This window comes from Anoplopoma fimbria, chromosome 7, assembly GCF_027596085.1.
Source record: "Anoplopoma fimbria isolate UVic2021 breed Golden Eagle Sablefish chromosome 7, Afim_UVic_2022, whole genome shotgun sequence".
Lineage (NCBI taxonomy): Eukaryota > Metazoa > Chordata > Actinopteri > Perciformes > Anoplopomatidae > Anoplopoma > Anoplopoma fimbria.
The window spans coordinates 4,206,980-4,227,958 of record NC_072455.1 but is presented as its reverse complement, the minus strand read 5'-3'; the positions used below and the strand labels follow the sequence as shown (position 1 = coordinate 4,227,958).

Genomic DNA, 20,979 nt, shown 5'->3' with positions numbered 1-20,979 from the left:
TCTCTCTCTCTCTCTCCCTCCTCTTCTCTTCTTTTCAGCGTGTCATACTCGTTCCCTGACAGCGGCCCAATGCTGCCGCCTAGCGGAGTAGAAACACATGGCAGCCGGCCAGAAAGAGAGCAGGAAGGAAAGAGGGACATTTATAGGAAAGGAAAGAAAGCATTGTTTTGAATTTCTCCTTTAGTTTAGAGAATGGTGTGCACTTATTGTCTTTCCCTGGTGAAAGTATTGGAAGATTAGATTTGTGCGCTCATGTCCATCAGAGACTTCCAGCTCTCTGTTGAACACACTTACACTCACTGATACCTCTTGAATCATCTGCTCACACTAGATAAAGGTTATAATGAGTAAATCACCTTTTTTAGATTCTTACGAACGCTTGTTTTGTGCCTTTTTTTAGGCTGCTGGCTGTGTTTTTATGTGAGACAACAGCAGGTTTGCGTCATTTTATTATCTTCTGCCTCTATATTTAAAGGTGACTCAATGCTTTGTTGGCCGTTTTAAAAAAGGTCCTTGATCTCGCAGTTTTGAAAAGCTATAAGCAGCATCAGCTCTTGTGTCTCACAGCAGGGTACAGTGTGGAGAGTTCAAATGTGAGTTTTAAATGGTTTGTTGAATCTGAAACCTGAAAAACATACTTTTGAATAAATTGTCTCACACGAGATCCATTTAATATCTGATCCGAGGCTTTTGATCATATCACACAACCTTCTACAGGAGATTGCTGGAGATGTAGATGTTCAAATTCAAGGAAAAGTTGAAATTGAAAGTTTATTTTTGACATCTTGATTCTGATAATTGAATGATATTCTACTTTTGTTATTAGTTTGCACAGTTTATACACAGTTGTGCAGCGTTTATCACAGAAAATCAATTGTGCAGCAAACCAAACCACTCACCAGCATGTTTAAGTTTTTTCCCAATTTAATGCTGTAAATGTATTTTCAGTACATGAATTCAAAATTGTAAATGCATATTTTTTAATAATAGAACTAGTTGTGCTTTTTTTGTGGTGCTTTTTAACCACTTTCATTGAATATATTTATGTCTGGTGCTATTCAATAATATGGTGTTAGTGTAATTTAAGTACATTCATAAAAAGTAGAAGAAAATAAAAAAAAATCTGAAATGAAAAAGCATTAAAACTAAACTCAAATGCCAAAAAGGCAAAAAGAAAAACTACCAAATAAAAAAAGAATAAAATTCAAAATCATCCAAAAAACCCTCTGCTGTGTACCATGTCAGTGTCTTGTTTAATTATTAATACAGCAGTACGTGTCGTCTTAGAACATTCATAACAAGCAGAGAAAAACTCTCTTAAGCCTAAACAAAAACACAGAAACTTGAAAAACTATAAACCATATATTCATAAGCACAGTGAATTAAAGATACCCATAATTTATGTATAGACATGAAGCATGTTGAACTGCAGCAAACATGCCAGGGCCTCATGGATTACTGTGAAGAAAAGACTGTATGTAATGTATGTAAATCCTCCAGCAAAACAGCCTTAAGGTACAATCCTCCACATTCAGCCTGCTTTTCAAAACAAGAGGCACAGATTATGCAAAAGGTTACTTAAAAGTTGCAAAGGACGGCATAGGAGCTGCTCAGCGTGGGAAATGATGCGTGTATGTATGTGTGTGTTTATAAAGTTCAAAAGGTCATTTGGCGTTAAGATGGAGAGCTCAAGTTTGTTGTTTAGCTATATATGTTTGCAGTTGGTTGCCATATATTCCAAGGGTTTCAATGGGGTTTCACAATAAAAGCCTCACATTTCATCTTTTGACCAACAGGCTGCAAAATTGCTGAGTCAGAGCTACATGCAAAATGATTTTAGGTGAGGTGGTGAGAGTGTCCAGCACCATGGATAGCGTCGAAGCACTGCAGATAGACAGAATCAAGCTATTTATATATTTTTCCACAGTAGTGGGATGTAACTAAGTACATTTACTCTGATACTGTACTTTAGTACACTTTTGAGGCACTTCATCTTATGCCAACCTAAACGTCCACTCCACTACATCAGATTTACATTACATTTAGATTATTAATGCAAAATATAAAACAAATAATACATGATGATATACTATTTTTGGTTAAGATACCCTGCAGTATATACAGTAAGTACAATAAGCTGAACCTTCACCAGCTGCAACAACACTACTTCCACTACTGTCGCTCTGAAGTTTGGAGCTCACCAGTTTCTAGGAAGACAATACGTACTTTTTTCTTGCCAACATCTCTGCCATAGTGATTTTTTACTTACATATTTTTTTTTTTAACATTTCACAGATCAGAACCATGTCTCAAAAACTGTGACTCATCAGTTTCAGCTTTCCCAGCACAACACTTGACCACATGCAGTCCATGGTTATTTTGGAGTTACAGTTAAGATCATGCATTATATCACTAATACCCCAGCAGAAATTCTTTACTGTGATTATGGGTATGACAGTGATGTAATGGGCAATGTTGGCAGCTTTAAAGAAACCATAATCACAGAGGAAAAAATATCTCTGAAACATTTGACTGTTGAAGCTGCTTGAGGCGGAAATAGTTTGAACTTATTTCTGTCTTTTTTTTTTCTTGTTATTTTGGATAATTTTGCCTCTTTGGGACTCAAGCAGTTTGACACTCTTAAGCATACGAAGACAAACTAATGCCTGGACATTGTTTTGTAATTCTGCCAATTTTGACCTTATTATTTCAGACAGTATAAAGTGTTTACACATCATATCATTCAGAGAAACCGAAGCTTTCTTTCTGGTGCAGGGGAAAGTTGCCATAACCCATTACCTCTATAGTAATAGAAGTTTGTACGAGGCAGTAAACATGTTTATTTCTACTGTAAAGGTGGACATGTGGACTTTTGGAGCAAGCCTCAAGTGGCCAATTAAAGAACTGCAGTTTTTGGCACTTTCTTTTGTTTTGGCTTTACTTCTCAGCACTGAAAGTTTGCCGCTTGGATGATACAATAATGGACTTAAAGCTGAAAATCACACTGTTCAGACACAATTTGAAGTTTGTTTCTATCGTAAACGGTTCTAAAGTTGTTTAATGTTGAACTGCTTACAACTACCTCAGGGACCCAGCAGAGTAAACTACCATATGCACATAATGTGTATATTATCAAATGTATGTCAATATATATATATGTCGAGTATCGTTACATGAAACATATAGTCAGCTGAAGCTCTTTCAACCTGCAGTAAATATATATTATGGTCATTAAGGTCTTTGAGTCAGTAAATAATATCATTTCTTACTCATTCAAAAAGATCTCTGTTTTGGTTGAGTCATTAGTCCACAAATTAATCTCAGAGTTTAGTGAGTAGCTGATTATATACAAAAGCAGCTCTGATTCAAACTTCCGATTAAACAGATTGTGATGAGGCATTCAAAGCAGAAAAAAAAACCAAAATCCTCTGCTGGAGCTTTAGGTGACCTCATCCATTCCATTACAAGGTCACAACCTCTTGTATAATGTGTCAGACTTCCACTGTTCCCATTCCAGGTCTTGGAACGGAAAAATTTGGCGGTGCTTAGCCCATTAAAGCCGTTATGTGTGTAAGTTAGATAATTACAGCTTTTGTGTGTGTGTGTGTGTGTGTGTGTGTGTGTGTGCGCCTTTCTTTGTATAAGCAAAGAAGCCTTATCTTTACATTCCAGAGCAATGTCCATTTAAGCTTTTAACACTGCCTAAACACACACACACACACACACACACACACACACACACACACACACACACACACACACACACACACACACACACACACACACACACACGCTTACCTCAGTTAGCCCGAGTGCAGACAGTCAGTGACGGAAAGAAAAGAGTGTGCCAATGTGTGTGTGTGTGTGTGTGTGTGTGTGTGTGTGTGTGTGTGTGTGTGTGTGTGTGTGTGTGTGTGTGTGTGTGTGTGTGTGTGTGTGATGGTTGTGAGCTTTGCTTGCAAATGTATTTTCAATTTCCTCTGACCCTGGAACGACCTTTCACAGCTGAGGTGTTTAGCTTAGGCTTTAGACGGCTTAGTGGCACACAGGAAGTGAACACACACACACACACACACACACACACACACACACACACACACACACACACACACACACACACACACACACACACACACACACACACACAAAAGAGAAAAGAGGAAAGAGAGCAAGAAGTTAGTTCTGTTTTATTCTGTCAGACACAGAGATGCTCACAAGTCATTTTTTGCAAGTCCAAGTCAAGTCTGTGAGAGGCAAGTCCAAGTTTGAGCTAGAGTCTAATTCAAGTCTGAAGTATTTGAGGGGCAAGTTCAAGTCCAGTCTCAAGTCTTTGAGCTAGTCAAAGTCAGGTGTCAAATTAAAAATACAAAAAGAATGAAAAGAATAAATAGCATGAAATACAAGATATGAAGCATAACATTTAAACTTGATTCATTATAAAAGGTGGAGGGGAAAGTGAGGTAGTCAAAGACAAGACAGAGGTTTAACAAATACTAATGACCTCATTACCACCCACACACACACACACACACACACACACACACACACACACACTAGTGGCACCCTAGTGACCCCGTAGCCTGGGTTATATTAGAGCGCTCATTGAGCTATGACACCCTCACATGCGGCCTGCTGACTCACAGGTATCACTCACTTACAGTAAGATCCACAGATTTACAGGCAGCACATTCAGACATTTCCATCGTCGGCCTTTGATAGCTGGTTTTTTTTTTTTTTTAGATTTGTGGTTGTTCCGAAAGCAAAAACAGGAGTGGTAAGGGATTATGGGAAATGTGAACCAGTGCGATTGGTTATAGCTTGAGGGTTGCTATTAGCTGTTTCTGCAGCACATGGTATTTACGAATTAGGACAGTTTTGGCTCGCAGTAGAGGTAGTTTGGTTGGTGCATCTCCAAACTATGTTGGATAACTTCTAACCCTGACCGACTACAGATGGAAGGAGTATTCAGATCTTTTACTGAAGTCACATTTTTATGTAGTATTATGGGCTAAATGTACTAAAAATGAAAGTAGACCACACATCCCAAAAAACTGACAATATCAAAATCTGGGCAATCTTTTCAATACAACAATTATTCTGTCTGTGTATAGATAATATTTGAGTTATTTTAACTTATTTAATATTCTTTACTGTGTTATTACTTATTTACTTATATATAATATTTTTGTTTTGATCTTGTTTTTTTTACTTATGTCTCTTGTTTGCACTATTTTCTCTGCTGCTGTAATCCTGCAAATGTCCTCGCTGTGGGACTAATAAAGGATTATCTTATCTTATCTTATCTTATCTTATCTTATCTTATCTTATCTTATCTTATCTTATCTTATCGGAGTCTTTTTATGATGCATTAACATGTAAGCAGCATTAGTAGCCGGTCGATGACTAGCTTTATTTTATCACTTTATGTACTGCAGAGGAAGAGTAGAAAGCTCAGGAAAAAAAGCTAGTAAGTGGACATTGACACTCACTTTTGCAGTTACAAGGTGCAGTCAGGTCCCAGTAAATCTGCTTTTGAGCCTTGAGTATTTGCACTTATAAAATTTGTACCACAAGTAAAAAAAGTGTCACATCAAAATGAGATAATCAGCACTATGGTTTTGACTTCATGGTGCTTTAAAAAATGTTAATAACTCTTCTTGTGAGTGCCCATTATTTGCTTGTTATTGTACATCTGTGAAAAATGTATATTTCAGTTCAGAATTACCATTCGTTTATTTCTAATTTCAAGCGTGAAATAAGCAGGTATTGTGATATATGTATTTTTTTCATATTTAAGTCACATACTCGGTTATTAGGTTTCAAGAGGTTTTTTGAGGCAGATAAATAATATTGAAATCAATTTCCTTCACTAAATGACGTTCAGACTGTGGAAAAAGATCATCATCGGAAAGGCTTTTATTATATTGATTAGAAATGCGTTAGTAAACCTTTCGCTATGTAATCACACGCTACAACAATTAGCTCTGCACATTTTCTCATCGTGTGTGCTCTTAGGTAACCTCCATTTGAACAGCTGGGCAGCTGCAGATGAATGTTGATGAATACATAATAATAATGACTTGGCAGAGCTGAAGAGGACAACAACAAAACAGAAAAGCCACCGTAAAGAGAAATAATTTACTAAACGAACTGGAACGTTAAAGTCGCTCAGTAGTTACAGATGTGCCCGATGGTTCATTTTACTGTGGAGGTTTTACACGTGGCACTCTTTGTTTTGCTGCTGATGAGCCATATCTTCATGCGTTTCTCCCACGGTCAATGAAAACTTTGTCAATTTCACATTAAATATGGTTATCTAACTTTTTGCGAACTTTGGTGGCTGACCCAGTTCAAAGGGTCAAAATTCAGGTTTTATTTGTTAAGAAAAACCAAGTTTTTAAAGTTTTTTCTTTTGCAAGTGTGAAGTTAAAGACCCAGATCTTTAAAAACAATTGCCAAAACCAAGAAGAAGATATATTTTTGGGATGAATTTCGTAGGAATAAGAGATCTATCTGTGCTGGGGTTTGATGCCCACAGGGTTTCAGGCTCAGTGACTAAGTGTGGTTAAACAATACAGGATTCCTTGAACTAATTAAGCACAAAGTGGCCGTTTCTCATCCTCGCCGAATTTTCTGGATCAGGGCTTGTGGGAAGACTTCTGAGTAAAACTAGGATGTGGTATTTTTTATGGAGCTCCACAAGGTTGCTGTGTGACAACTTAATTAGGGCTTCATTTGATCAGAACTGTCTGCGGGGGAAAGACAGAAGATGGTTCAATTTTTTTGTTTGTTTTTTGTTTATTTTACAAAAAAAAAATGCTTTTGTGGGCCGTGAGGTTGTGGGTTTGAACCCTCGATGTAGCCTGAGGAAAGTGAGCGGGTAACGTTCCTTCCATCAAACATCCCTGCTAATGAGCCCTTGAGCAGGGCTGTAATACTCAAGTCTAGTCACAGTCTCAGGATGTTTTTTTTTTTATAGTTTTGCTCGTTTGTTTTAAGTTTCTTTAGCCTTTCCTTTACTCTTTTGCAAGTAAAAAGTCCTGCATTTAAATATGCACTTTAAGTTACTGTGAGGAACTTTTAACTGGTAATGAAAGAAACATTCTGATTTACAACTGATGCCTCTATATGACCTAAATAAGTAAGCGAGACCATCAGTGAGAAGACATTTATTATTTATTATTCACACATAATATTTGCCATCGTTTCCACCGGATTCTGGTGAAATCAGATAAAAATGAAACGATGAAAGCTCCTGGTAGTAGGTTTAAGTAAAAAGTATTGGCATACTTTTAAAGTTAAACATACTTAAAGTTACTACAAGTAAAAGTACTCATTATGCAGAACGATTAAACAACAATTAAAGTGAGGCATTTATGTCTTTATGACTTTAATATTGCAGCTAAAAGGTGGACCTCATTTGAACTACTTTAAATACTACTGGGTAGTTTGTTAATCAAAGTTTTGTAATTTTCATAATTACACTTTCATGTATTTATTGATTATATTATGTATTATTATTCAGAACCTGCAAATCAACTAGAGTTATTAAATAAATGTACAATATTCCTCTCTGATATTTAGAAGTATAAGGAAGCAGGAAGTGGAAATAGTTAAGGAAAGTATAACTACCTCGACATTGTACTTAAGTGCAGTACTTGAGTAAATGTTGCACTACTGCCAACAAGTCTTCCACAGTCCTGCTCTTGTAGATGATGTTATTTGTTGTAACTAACGCATTTTCTCAGATGAATCAACAAACAAACAAAGTTAAGATGAAAATTTTGCAATTTCTGAGAGTCATGACCCGACAACTGTATTTAATTTAGCTGAAAAGAGTAAATCTGAAGTGTCTCAGCTCGTGGGAATACTTTTGCAAAAACACTTTGTGATTTAAGACGATGAGACGAGGATGTTTTGACAAAATATCTTAACTCTGAGAACTCTGACTCGCAAAAATGAAACTTAATATTATTTATGAGTAGTCACTGGCTCCATGAGTTTCGGAATTCAGCGTCATTTAACCCAAAGTTCGTTCCTCCTTTGAGAAGAGTCTCTGAGTCTCTGGCTGTCAAACTCTCCACGGGGAACCATTACGCTACCGGTGGTTTAAATTAAAAGAAAAAATAAATCTCTTTGTGTTTCAAGAGTGTGAGAGAGGCAGACAGACCTTAATCCACCCTCGTCGGCTGTCACTGCAACAAGCGATGACGCAACAAAACAGATGGATGAAAGAAGCTGCTTTTATGTGACAAAAAGAAAAAAAAAAACACTGATGTAGAAGTTGTGCAACAAAGAGGGACTGCGATTGTTGATGACAAACTAACGTGATCAATGACATGTGAGGCATGGAGAGAGAAATGTGACCACAGTGACGCCATAAGAGAGAGAGAAACTGAACGTGTGCTGTAAGTTTCTCTTCTACAGAACAGACAATCAATAGGAGCGATGATTAAAAAGACAGTCATCGTTTTGGTTTTTGTTCTTTCTTTTGCTACCATGAGGTTTGTCGCGGACATTTTTGTTGCCTTCCTAATAAACTTTAATACCTTTGGTGGTCCTTTATCATTTCATCGAGGGCTGATAAGCCTTCATTGTCCAATAGTTTGGTTTCTGGTTTCTCTTTGTGTCGTCACTGCCAAGATGGCTGAAGGCCGGAGCGGCTTTGAGTTTCACAACGCCTCTTCAGAAACCTTTGGGTGACATGAACAAATTGTTGTCCATGTTTTATACAGCCGATGCAACCCACCAGTTTTCAGGATCTGCATTCCTGTCATTATGCTCCTACAAAACTTCATTCAGGGTTCATTTAGCCTTTGAATATATTATTTGTTGTAAAGATGAGTGGAAAGTTCTAGTCATGCACAAAAACTGCCAACATCGCCACATCATGCAAACAACCAACATTTGTTTTCTTGCACACAAAAAAACTCCTTTTTGTCTCTGATGAATGGCGGTGGGTTACGTCTGACCGCAGACTGGCATTTCACTGGGCAGCCTCGAGCGGCTCGTCACACCGCCGCTCCACTGCTGACGCGTCTGTAAAAAACCCTATAAACAACCTATTTCCCACAAACATCATGGGCTACACACTCTTTTGCTCTATGATACACACACTGCTGTTAATCAGCGGTTTATAGATACCACATGTAGCATCAGTTTCCCATGATGACACACCGTTAGCTGTTAGCTAGAAAAACACAGTTCAACAGGTCAACGAGATGTGTGTGTGTGAGAGTGAACTGTCGAGTGAGTTCATGCTAATACAATGTGTGTGTGTGAGTGAGTTTAAAGGTTCATTAGTGCCGGGTATGTGTTTGTGTTAAATCATGTTTTACGAGTGTTTGTGTATAGGTAAAGAGGCAAATTAAGACATCTGGGCACAATGAGTGTTTTCATGCATTCTTACTTTGTTTCTCTTACACTCATATTTTAATGTTTATGTCCTGAGCTCTTGATGTGTTTCACCATTGGTCGGGGGAAGAGTTCAAGCTTATTAGTTACTCAATTTCTTTGAAAAGCACAGAGTTACTGGACACAACAACTTAAAGATGGAACAATCAGATTGTATTTATTTTGCTTGACTTTGCTCCAAACACGAAATAACATAAAATCTGTACTTGAAAGAAGGTGAAGGAAGTGTTGAATACTTGCGTCTGTGGACCCTAATTGTTTTTCTCATTCTTATGTTATGACGGGCTAAGATCATAAGAAGCAAGATGTGGGAGAACAAGAAGACGACCTGAAAGCAACAGGTACCAACACTAAATTTAAACTGTGATTTTAACCCTTTACCTGCAGTTACATACGGTTTATCAGTTTTTAAGGCATCAGGGTTTAACATTTTTCAAACTTCCCTGGAGCATTGAAAACAGATTTTTTTACGTCATCTCATTGCAGCAGAAACATTAAGCCATTCGCGTAGAAAATGCCAGCAGGTGCTTAGGAAGTTGGACTTCCGTCGCTAAGCAACGGAAACCTATCTGGAGCAGTTTAGGTGACTTTTCAGTGACGTCCTTGGACTGAAAAGGTGAAACAAGTAAAAAATTGTATAGCTCTCGGTTGCTCTGCACTAAAATAATTAAGTTCACCTCCATGACTGATGTTTACAGAAAAAAAAAGTGATTCCATTTCATATCTTATGCACGCGATGCAATGTTCTAAAGTTTAATCATTTTCTTGGTAGAGTATAGAGCTAAAACCTTAGAAATATGTGTCTGCCTTCCTTCAAAGTAGTTAAGTGGTTCAAATATATAGTAAGTCCTTTAAAATCTCAATGTCTAACTTCATTGCAAGAGTGTAACAACGAGAAAATACTCAATTCGTTTTTTGTTAAAGGGTTTAAAAAGTCATCTAACAAACATTAGGTCATGTACGTTTTCATTTATCCTATATTTATAAACACAGCTATTGATACAAAGAAACAATACGTACTTAATTTACCACAATGAAATTATAATAATAATAAAATAAACAGCAAATTAGCATTAAACTCCGTTAATCTGTGGTCACAAATGTTGCTCATTTCCCAGAAATCGTAACGATAATCAGTTAGTCAGTTTCCCAGCTGGATAACTGACTCTCTCTCTCTCTCTCTCTCTCTCTCTCTCTCGTCTGTCTAATTCTCTCTCTCTCTCTCTCTCTCTCTCACACACACACACTCACATATTTCCGTAAAACTTCCCCAGAGAGGTCTGTATCAAATCAGATCTAAAATGGCAATTACAGTAATGCCGCCCGACACTTTAATGTCTTTTGTTAAAATCCAACACACACACACACACACACACACACACACACACACACACACACACACACACACACACACACACACACACACACACACACACACACACACACACACACACACACACAACACATAACTATCCCCAAAGCTCAGAGCTATCAGGTCTCTGCTAATCCTTAATAATGGGCTCCATAATAATTCAACTTTCTTCATATGTGGTCGCGAACAAAAAAGGAATGAAAAACTGGCAGGGCTTCACACACACACACACACACACACACACACACAACACACACACACACACACACACACACACACACACACACACACACACACACACAGTAGTAGTCTTTGAGTAAAAAAGAGACTGGCTGGTCAAACCACAGCTATTTTGGGGGAATATTCGTAAAACTCACTGAAGTAGATGAAGAGACAGGAGATGAGGAGATAGAGAGAGATGAGAGCGAGGAGGAAAAAATAAAGAGATGGTGCGTTACAGAGGACCGGACCACAGGCATCCAGAGAGAGATGAATAATGTGGTCGTCCTGTAGCTCGGAGGACATTTCCCCTTTTAAATCGAGTTACTTTAACAGATATTTTCTGGTTTGTCATGCTGCCGTTTGGGCAAAACATCAAAGTTTGAAAAATGAACATCCCACTTGATATTCAGGGCTTATTATGATCGTATGAGAAAAGCTAATGTTCATATTTGCAAATTATTTTCAGATGTAAATTGAAATGCTGTCAGTTTAGCAACCGTAACTAGGCAAATTAGCCCTGTCAAGCTTTGGATTTATGCGCTACTACTCTGAATCTTAACAGTAGGAATGGTGGTGTCTTTTTTTAGTTTTCTACAAAACCGAAACTACAAGAGCAAAAAGTATAAGGAATGGATTAGAACCATGTTTTTCTGATTTAATGTAAGCTGAAAGCATTAGCATATGCTGCTAACTATTAGCTGAGTCATTATTTCCAAAGGCAGCGGGGGCATGTTAGCTATCTACCAAGATTTTTGGGGTTAGAGTTTTATGCTAATGTTTGGTTTGGTTTGGTAGCACTAAATGGCGTTACATTAACCAAATTCAACTATTTTCTTTTCCTCAAATCCTTTCCTGATGAAAGTAAAAAAATACTGTTCGGAAATATAAATCTTACGGCTATGTCGCTTGTCTAAATGTGGTTTTCTACATTATTCCAATGGATCTTTAACTAAAGGCCATTTAAGGTAAAGGATGGTGGAGTGAAATAAATATTAAATCTTCAAAACTCAAATAAAAGGAAAACCTAAAAACATTTTTGTTCTTACCCGAAAAAAGAAAGGTAGTGATGAAAGAGAGTAAGTGAAAGTCACACACACACACACACACACACACACACACACACACACACACACACACACACACACACACACACACACACACACACACACACACAGTCGGTGTTTCTATAACCTTTGACCCCTCAGGCTCATCAATAACCAGGAGGCGAGGAGAAGTGTGTGTGCTGTCTCATTCGTCTTCATTAGACCTCTGTGTGTGTGTGTGTGTGTGTGTGTGTGTGTGTGTGTGTGTGTGGGTGTGTGTGTGTGTGTGTGCGCACATAGTTGAAGTGAATACACACATGTAAGATTCATACATATAAGGAAACAAAATATAACTGAGGTTTTGGTTGGTTTGTACACACTTTGTCAAAGTTTAACCATCTTCTCTGCTACCAAACACACACACACACACACACACACACACATGTGCCAATTGCTTTACTCTCTCTCCCTATTGTTTTTATCAACTATCTATTTCTCTTTGTGCAGGAAGAAAATTTAAACACACAGATATCTGATGGACTGATTTCTCTTTTATCTCGCACACAGGCGCCAAACGATATGCAAAGCAGACTGAAACCAGGAAGTGATGTTGGTGCTGAGAGCTTCACCGTGTACCGGTACATGTTTATCTGAACCTAGAGCTCAAACATCATTTGACACTCCCAGATCCCATAAAGTAAAATGATAGGCTAAAGGAAATATAAGTTATTACTCAGTTAATCTAAATATTATACAAAACAAATGCAGTTATCATTGCTACTAATATGAACAAGGACATAAAGGAGGAAATAAAACAAGGAAATGGTGTACAATATCATCTTTCCTTCCTCTCTTCTTTCACCTGTCTTTGCCTCCTCATAGTTGATAAGTGTTTAGAGGAAGTTATTCTGTGATGTTCCACATACCAAACAGGCAGTCACTCGTACAGTGACTGCCTGTTTCGATATTTAGCTGTTCGTCTCTTCCTTGCCTGCTAGAACACGCTATCAAAACTGAGCATCACACACACACACACACACACACAGAAACGCTGATTGTGAGAGGAGATGAGATACTCTGCCGATGTGTGTGTGTGTGCATGTGTGGTCCTCCGGCTGTGACTTCAATGACCTCTCATAACCCCAGGAGGACCTTGGGTGACCTTTTAACCTCTGCGGGTCACGGTGACATCAGAAAGCAGTTGGCATAAAACCAGCAAAGAAACAGAACGATAGAATGAAACAAAGAGTTAGAAGTGTGAAAAAGTATGTTTTGCTATAAAACATGAAGAAAGTATTTTATTTGTTTGATCTTTCATAGTTATATTTAAGTTTTTAAGATCTCTGTGAGACAAAATGTAGAGAAATAATATGAAATGTTAAAAGATGGAAAGTAAGAAAGTAAGTAATGTATAAAATGATTAAGTAATGATATTTGTTTCTCTGTATGAGTTTAGAAAATAAGACTATACATATTGTAATAAAACAGTATATCATATTAACAATAACATGATTATATAGTATAATAAAGTATAGTATATAAGATAAAGTAAGGTATAAGGGTCAATGTAGTAATAGTATAGTATAATGCATAATAAATAATCTATACAATCATATAACAACATATATGAATATATAGAACAAAAAATATTACCATTGAAAATGAATATATTTAAATGTAAGATAACCAGTTACCAGGTAAAATCCCATTTACAGGTGTGTGTTTTCCGTTTGGTCATAGGGCTGTGATTACATTAATAGTCCATTTATAAAGTTGTTAATAAATGGACTTTGGTCTGGACTCTCTGCAGGATAAGTTATGATCCAATCAATCATAAGGATTTAAAGCCTTATCTTATTAATGATTAATAACTGATCTATAAAGAATTTGTAAATAATCTACTAACCAAAAGTAAGGAAGTTTCTTCCAATGCGTGATTTACAAGAGATTTATAGAAATTGGTGCTTAAATTGTGAAACTCCACCAAGGTTTCAGAATAACAATAACTCTTCTCTTCAAGTATATTTAGCAGTTCATGACAAAATTGTGCAATGAAATGTATGCTCTGTCATTGAATTTGAATTGACACCAAAAACCAAAAAAAACACACTACCTTTATGCCACATTTAATTTAAAATTGTTGATCCTCATCAGTGGGTCAATGACCTCATTTATTGACACGTTTGTGTCCTAGTAGCCGTTTTAAAAGGATTTTATACACAGAGACATTAATCTTTTCTATATACGGCTGCTTTATCCAGGCTCTTGATGTGTTTGGCTCTTCTTAAAAAGACAAAAGACAGCAGAGGAAACGTGAAGATTGTTTTATTGAAGTCTGGACACTGGTGTGTGTGTGAGTGTTTGAAAGAGAGATCTGCTTCTTCTCACACTTGCCAGACCACAGGAATCTGAGACACCGCTGTCAGACGAGCACTAATAATGAGATAACACATGTACTGAAGCACATCTTGTAATACTCAGAGTGTGTGTGCAGTAGAAAAGGGGGACTGTGAAATGATTGAACAACACACACTTCTAGCGTGAAAGTGGAGCGCAGCGCCTTGAACCTTCATTTCCTCGTTTTCTGCCAAATCTGCTCTTAATACTTCCTTCACATCATCTTTCAGACCCAATATTTCACCTGATTTATCAGATGTTACACCAAAAAAGTTGAGGGGAAAAGGAAACATTTGGTTTAACATTTTTATATATTTTCTTACATCACTGAAATTAATTTTGGAGACATTTTTTAGACAATATTGTTCATCGTCAGTGTTTGAAAGGTGGCTTTGACATGCTGTAATATGACTTTTTGGGAAATACTTTACTGTGACTTCCTTTTTTGATAACATACTTTACTTTGAATTCTTAAGTCATTATTTAAGGTATACAAAAGTATGAAATGTTTTACAACAAACCGTTATGACTATTTCATCTCTTTTATAGGATTTTCATGGAATACTTATTTTAATGCAGAGCGATTACACTCATTACTTACTTATACATAATGCACAATAACGGTAGAAGTTAGTTCTACGATTGTTTTTCCCTCCTTTAATTTACAGTTTTTAACCTCTCATCTATTGCTTGTTTTGAATTCTAACTTCCCGCTTTATGCAGGGCACTAGATCTCTTTCCTTTCTTTTCCATAACCTGTAATATGAGAAATGACAATTAACTAATTTACAGGAATATTCCTCCTTGGAATGTAGACACGAGTGGTGGTGGTGAAGATCTGGATGATAGTTTGTGGAGCGGGACTTCTGATGAGCTCAGTGAAATGACAACTGACAGCAGAGAGGAGAACAGTTCACTTGACATTTTTTGTTATTATTATTATTATTACGATGATTTCTTACTGCATATTTGCATATTTTTTTATGGCCAGACTTTCTCAATGTTTTGAGTACAGAGTGCCAATTTAGAGAGCTTGCATATCATTGAAGGGGCACAATGGTTAAGTGCATACATGAAACACAATATATTTTCCATTTAACAGTAAACTTTTCACCCAAATCACAAACTACCTTACAGCAAAAGCATTGCTAAAAAAAACATGGATGGAGCCTCTTCTCTTGTGGCCAAGAGGGGTTAAGTTAACTTGAAACAGTAGGAGGCTTTCTAGGAATTCTGAATAGTCAGTGCATGAATGTTCAGGAAAATTAAAATTGGAAATGAACAGAAAAGTGAGTTCAAAAAGCTCAGAAAAGGCAAAAAAAAAAGGAAACGGAAAGAGAGAGGGTTTTTTTTTTGTGAGGCATCCCTAATCTGTGAGCGCTCCACCGCTCCTCTATAGACTTCTGGGAACAAACACACACCCGCACACAGTCGGTCGAGGAAACCTGGAGCATGCAGAGAGTTTGTGTTGCTTCAGATTCGAGTCGCTGCCCTCCAGTGAACAAGCACACACACACACCACACACAGCTCCCACCTGCAGCGCAAACACACACAGAAAAACACACTCACAAAATCCTTGTTAATCACAGCCAACACTCCTGCTGACTGACAGGTCAAAGGTCACAAAGATGAGCGTGAGGAAGCATGGGTGAGAGGGGGTGACTATAAAATACATTTCTTCTTGTCTTGATTAAACTCTTGAGCAAAGCAAACTTTAGATAAATACTTTTCATACATGTTATATTATACAAATATACTGTATGATTTACAAATATTCTATAGATACTTTTCACTTGTAGCTGCTGTTTAACAGTAGTTTGCTTTTTATACAGATTGCTGATAATAGTCTAATGTTTTGTTATTGCCATTATTGAGTTGATTTTGTTCATTTACAAATGTAGGTTGGCTGCAGCACCAAGGTTAACATTTAAAATACCCACATTACTTGGGTAAAAATGTCCCATTCATTGTATATAAAAGGAAAGAAATAAGGGTTTAAGTTGAAAAAGATACAGTAAAATAACCAAAATTAACCAATAAACAAGAGGGAACAAAAACAACCGATGATAGAAGACAAAAATTGATATATAAAAGAAATGTATCTAAACATGACAACGGTACCCTGAAGTGACAGAAGAAACTGAAATAACAGTCAAGACAAAATATTCAACAGTTTTTCATTTATTCCATATTTTAATGTTTTTCCCAACTTAATTAGTATTTTACTTTAGTTTCATTCATTAGTGGTTTAATACAACAGCATGTACAGTGCTTCTGTCTCAGTAAAGATTTCTGCTTACAAAATACAAAATAAAGTAGCAGCAACACCAGCAGTGTGAGGACTCTGTTAACAGACAGCGTTGGGGTCGTGGATCTAATTTGCAACTGAAACTCAACTAACATGAGGACGTATGAATTAATCCAATCAGAAAATGTGTTACTTCTACAAACTGAAATGGATTATATATTCATATGAGGAATTTGGTCAAGTGCCATTTTCTTCTGCAAGTTTCTAAAGTAAAAAAGTGCTTAATTCTGAAATTGTGAATTAACTTCTTTTCAAAACATATTATATTTTGTTTATTTAGAAATTGCTGCATATGTTTAATGCTCATTTCATTGGTTAGTTTGTTTAGTTTAAATCTAATAAAAGACCTCAATTTCACAAGAAAACTTTTGTTCATTGTTCAGATTGTTCATTATGACAGAGCTGCTGATCATAAGAAGTCATCATCCAGACTCTGAAGATAATTGTAACTACAAACTATTACTTGGATAAAAGTAAATAACAGCGTATATCATTATAATTTGGGTCACAGAAAATGTAAAGTAACAAATAGATGCTGATGCTGTTGAAAGCTCTGGGGGGGGAAAAAAGCAAGCAAGTGGACTTTTGAGTTAACTTTAGTTTGTCAGACCTCCAACGGCTCAGTGAACTGTGTCCGGACTCCAAACACCACAGTGTTGCTGCTTCATCGGCAGGAAAACAAATGCAAAATACAGCAAAGGCACATTCAATAACGACGGCCCCGTTCCCTTATAACACCTAAAAAAAAAATGATACACAGCTAAGGATGGATGAAAAAAAACAAAAAAAAAACACACACACCTGAATATAAAAAACACTTAATTTCACAGTGCCGGCATGCACGAGTGAACAAACTCACAAAGACGCTCGGGACACGATCATCGCTCAGTAGAAACAAACATGGCTGCTGATCGGACGGAAGCGGAAGACTTACATTCCCTTCTGACACACACTGTAGGTTTGAATCCCTTTTATAAACCGCCGTGATTAACACACACACACACACACAAAATGCTGTAGTTTCCTATGCTATTATTGCACCCAAATTCAAGAAAAAAAAAACCTAACATAAAAAGCGAAGAGACCAATATTAGCAACAAAAAAAAAAAAAAATAGTGTAAATGTAAGTATGTGCTGTGCTTTAACTAAACAAATGTTTGTGTGTGTACTAGTAGCCATACTACACACACACACACACACACACACACACACACACTGCTTGGCATATGTTGGTATGGAAGACGTAAAAGCGTGTTTGCTTGGCATTAGTACAACGTTTCTACACAAATTAGTTTTTTTTCTAGTCAACCAGGCGAACAAAACTATACCCTTTATAGCGGTTGCCAGTTTGGGGCATTATCCCACTCTTTAAGACCCATTTATTTATACATGTAGAGTAGAAAAATGCTCAGGCAACAACCCCTCGATCAAGTTTTACTTAAAGCGGAGCAATGGGTTGCCATGTTCGGACAACATCCCCCCTTTTTTAGAATCCCAAGGACTCAATGAGCGTTCAGGCGATAAGAAGATGGATGACTGTTGCCAGATCTGAGCAGAGTCGCCCATTCAAGTGTATGCAGGTTGTATATTAAGAGGGAACGGGGTTGCCATGTTGTGAGAATATCCCCCCTTTTCAGACATTAATGGAAGAACATTCTGTTAATTCGACACTAATGTTAATTGTTTTTTTTCCATACTTGATCTTGATTTCAGTGCTTTTCTGGCTGCGATATTTAAACGCCCGCTCTGATGTACATTCAATACGTTCTGTCATTGTGCCACAGTAAGGGAGAGCAATGTGGAAGACATTAAAGGTCGTCTGCAACTCTGTGAAAAAAAATATATAAAGAGGATGAGGACAGACTGCTTAAACAGGAAGTTCAAAGAATACATTCTCTGAAATGTGAGCTCTTACGAAAGCAGTCACAGATTCTCAAACTCAATTCCTCACAGCCAAATTAAAATGTCCCACCCTGTACATCTACAGATATCTCAATAGCAACCAGTAACTGACATAATAAGTCGAGCAAAAGTTTCAATAGGGGCTTAACTAAGGTTCATCACTGTTCTTGCTAGTTTTGTTCCTTGACACATAATTAAATGTTAATACTCTATTTCTGTTCTTTTTTCTTGTTCTCCACAGATCATAAATCTTCGGCTTTTAGAAGAAATTCTAAGAAGAGGTTGGTGATATTTTTTGTCAACAAACTCAAAAACAAGATAATTCGTAATATTCACGTATTTATATAATTAACAAATTAACAAAGATTGCTTAATTGAGGGATTATAATCTGTAATGTTTCAGTCAGATAGATGAAGTTAAGTTAAAGTGAAACCCAACCTGTTAAATGACTTGTAGCCTCAGCAGTAATATATGTTATCCTGTAAAGAGTGGCTTTAATTAACCAATGAAATTAAACAGTAAGACCTTGTTATCCAATGATCTTGTTGCGGGTGAAAGGAACTGGCTGTGGTCGTCGGAGGTTCAGTGGAGTCCAGCAAAGTTAAGGTGCATTGATCAGCGAATGGGGTTGCAGCGTCAAACAGATCGATGACGTCTGCTTTTCATCAGGATGGATGGATGGTTGAATTCAGCTGAATGGGATGGTGGGCTTAAAGGGCCTGCTGGCCAATCAGGGGGCTCGCTCTAGGTGTGGTGCTGTGCGATGAGGTTGCGCAACTGCTTGATGATGGCGTCGATGAGTTTCTGTCTGTCCCTGTCCGTCTTCCTGAACTGAGCGAAGACGTTGTTCTTCCGGCTCGACTCCCTCATCCTGGAGATGGAGAGTAAAGAAGGGATGGATGGAGAAACAGAGGAAGCGAAAGTATAAAAAAAGTGGTGAAAACAAAAGGAAAGGAGGAGAAGATGGAGGGGAAATGGGGATTATAAAGAAGACACAGAAGAAATAAATGAGTATAAAGACAAAGAACGGCCTGTTTTAGTGTCTAACATCTGATTTAACATCAGTCACTGAATGATGTAAGTATACAAGTATGCACTGATTAGTTCATCTGATGCAGTCAGGAAAACAATCACGAGTGCATAATTGTACAAACATGCACACACACACACACACGTCACCTGTTAGAGAAGAAAAAAGACGTCTCGGTTTTAAAGTTTGGTGTGTGTGTGTGTGTGTGTGTGTGTGTGTGTGTGTGTGTGTGTGTGTGTGTGTGTGTGTGTTACATGAGACGGTGTGTGTGTTTGGTCGCAGAACACTGGACTGTTATGGACCTCCAGGAAGTTCAGGGGCCTAGCAGACCAGACAAGCCCCAGCAGGGTGCTTCCTCCTGGGCACAGAGGGACCACCGGGCCTGGGCCCCTCTGGTGCACTGGAGAGAAAACACTGACCCTTAAGGAAGGTGGACTGGACTGTATAGAACAATGGACTGGACTGTATAGAACAATGGACTGGATCATCAAACTGTGGGTGCGTTTGAGCCCGTATGTGTGTCAGAATTTCACAGGAAGTACATTTTTCTGTGTGCTTTGTCGTTTGTTTTTTTTGGGACATTATCTCTACAGCATCTTAGGATCTACGCTAAAACACAATATGGGTGTTGCTATGGCGATAAAACATCAGTATCATCATGTCATGAGTATGTGGTTTGGAGGCGGAGGGTGTGGGTGCATTTAACCACGTAAATCCCTTAAAGTGATAATAAAAAACAGCCAAAAACATAATTCCTCTTTGTTGTACATGTATGTGCACGCTTTAGAAGTCAAGTTGTCTGTACACATGCCAGAATCCAACATCACACACACAGCAGACAATACTTACGGCTTATATAACCTGTCAAAACACGACAGAGAGGACAGACAGGGAACAGAAAGAGCAGGTGAGATGGAGGTAAAGATGGATGGAGTGGTCAAAAGTCAACTACTGCTTTGATGCAAGGCTGCAAATGATGGATATCACTATTTTGCTTATTTGCCAAGATGATCGATTTTTAAACTCATTGCTGTGTGCCATGAAGCATGAAGGTAAAGGTTCTTAGCTTAGTATACAGAGTGTAAACAGAGGGAAACAGCAAGCTTTGAAAAGCTAAAAAACAGTTTAACTTCTCTGAAGCTGATCAATTGTGTCGTATCTAATTTTTTTTCATTTGTATCCAAACAGAAATGTGAAAATGTGCAGCACCCCTGGCTGCTAGATGAGGTCGAGCGAGCAAACGTTTGGTTTTGCTCTCTGCAGAGACAGAATGGTACATTTAACTAACT

At 37.5% G+C, this 20,979-nt stretch overlaps 1 protein-coding gene across 1 annotated transcript in view; it reads right to left on the bottom strand.

Moving 5' to 3' along the window:
* Positions 1-16,627: 16,627 nt before the first annotated feature.
* Positions 16,628-20,979, bottom strand: part of exoc6b (exocyst complex component 6B) — an 89,114-nt gene continuing 84,762 nt past the window's right edge. The window contains exon 22 of the mRNA XM_054601154.1: positions 16,628-19,531. Coding sequence (XP_054457129.1) covers positions 19,405-19,531 — 127 coding nt within the window. The 3' untranslated portion in view covers positions 16,628-19,404. The remainder of the gene's footprint in view (positions 19,532-20,979) is intronic.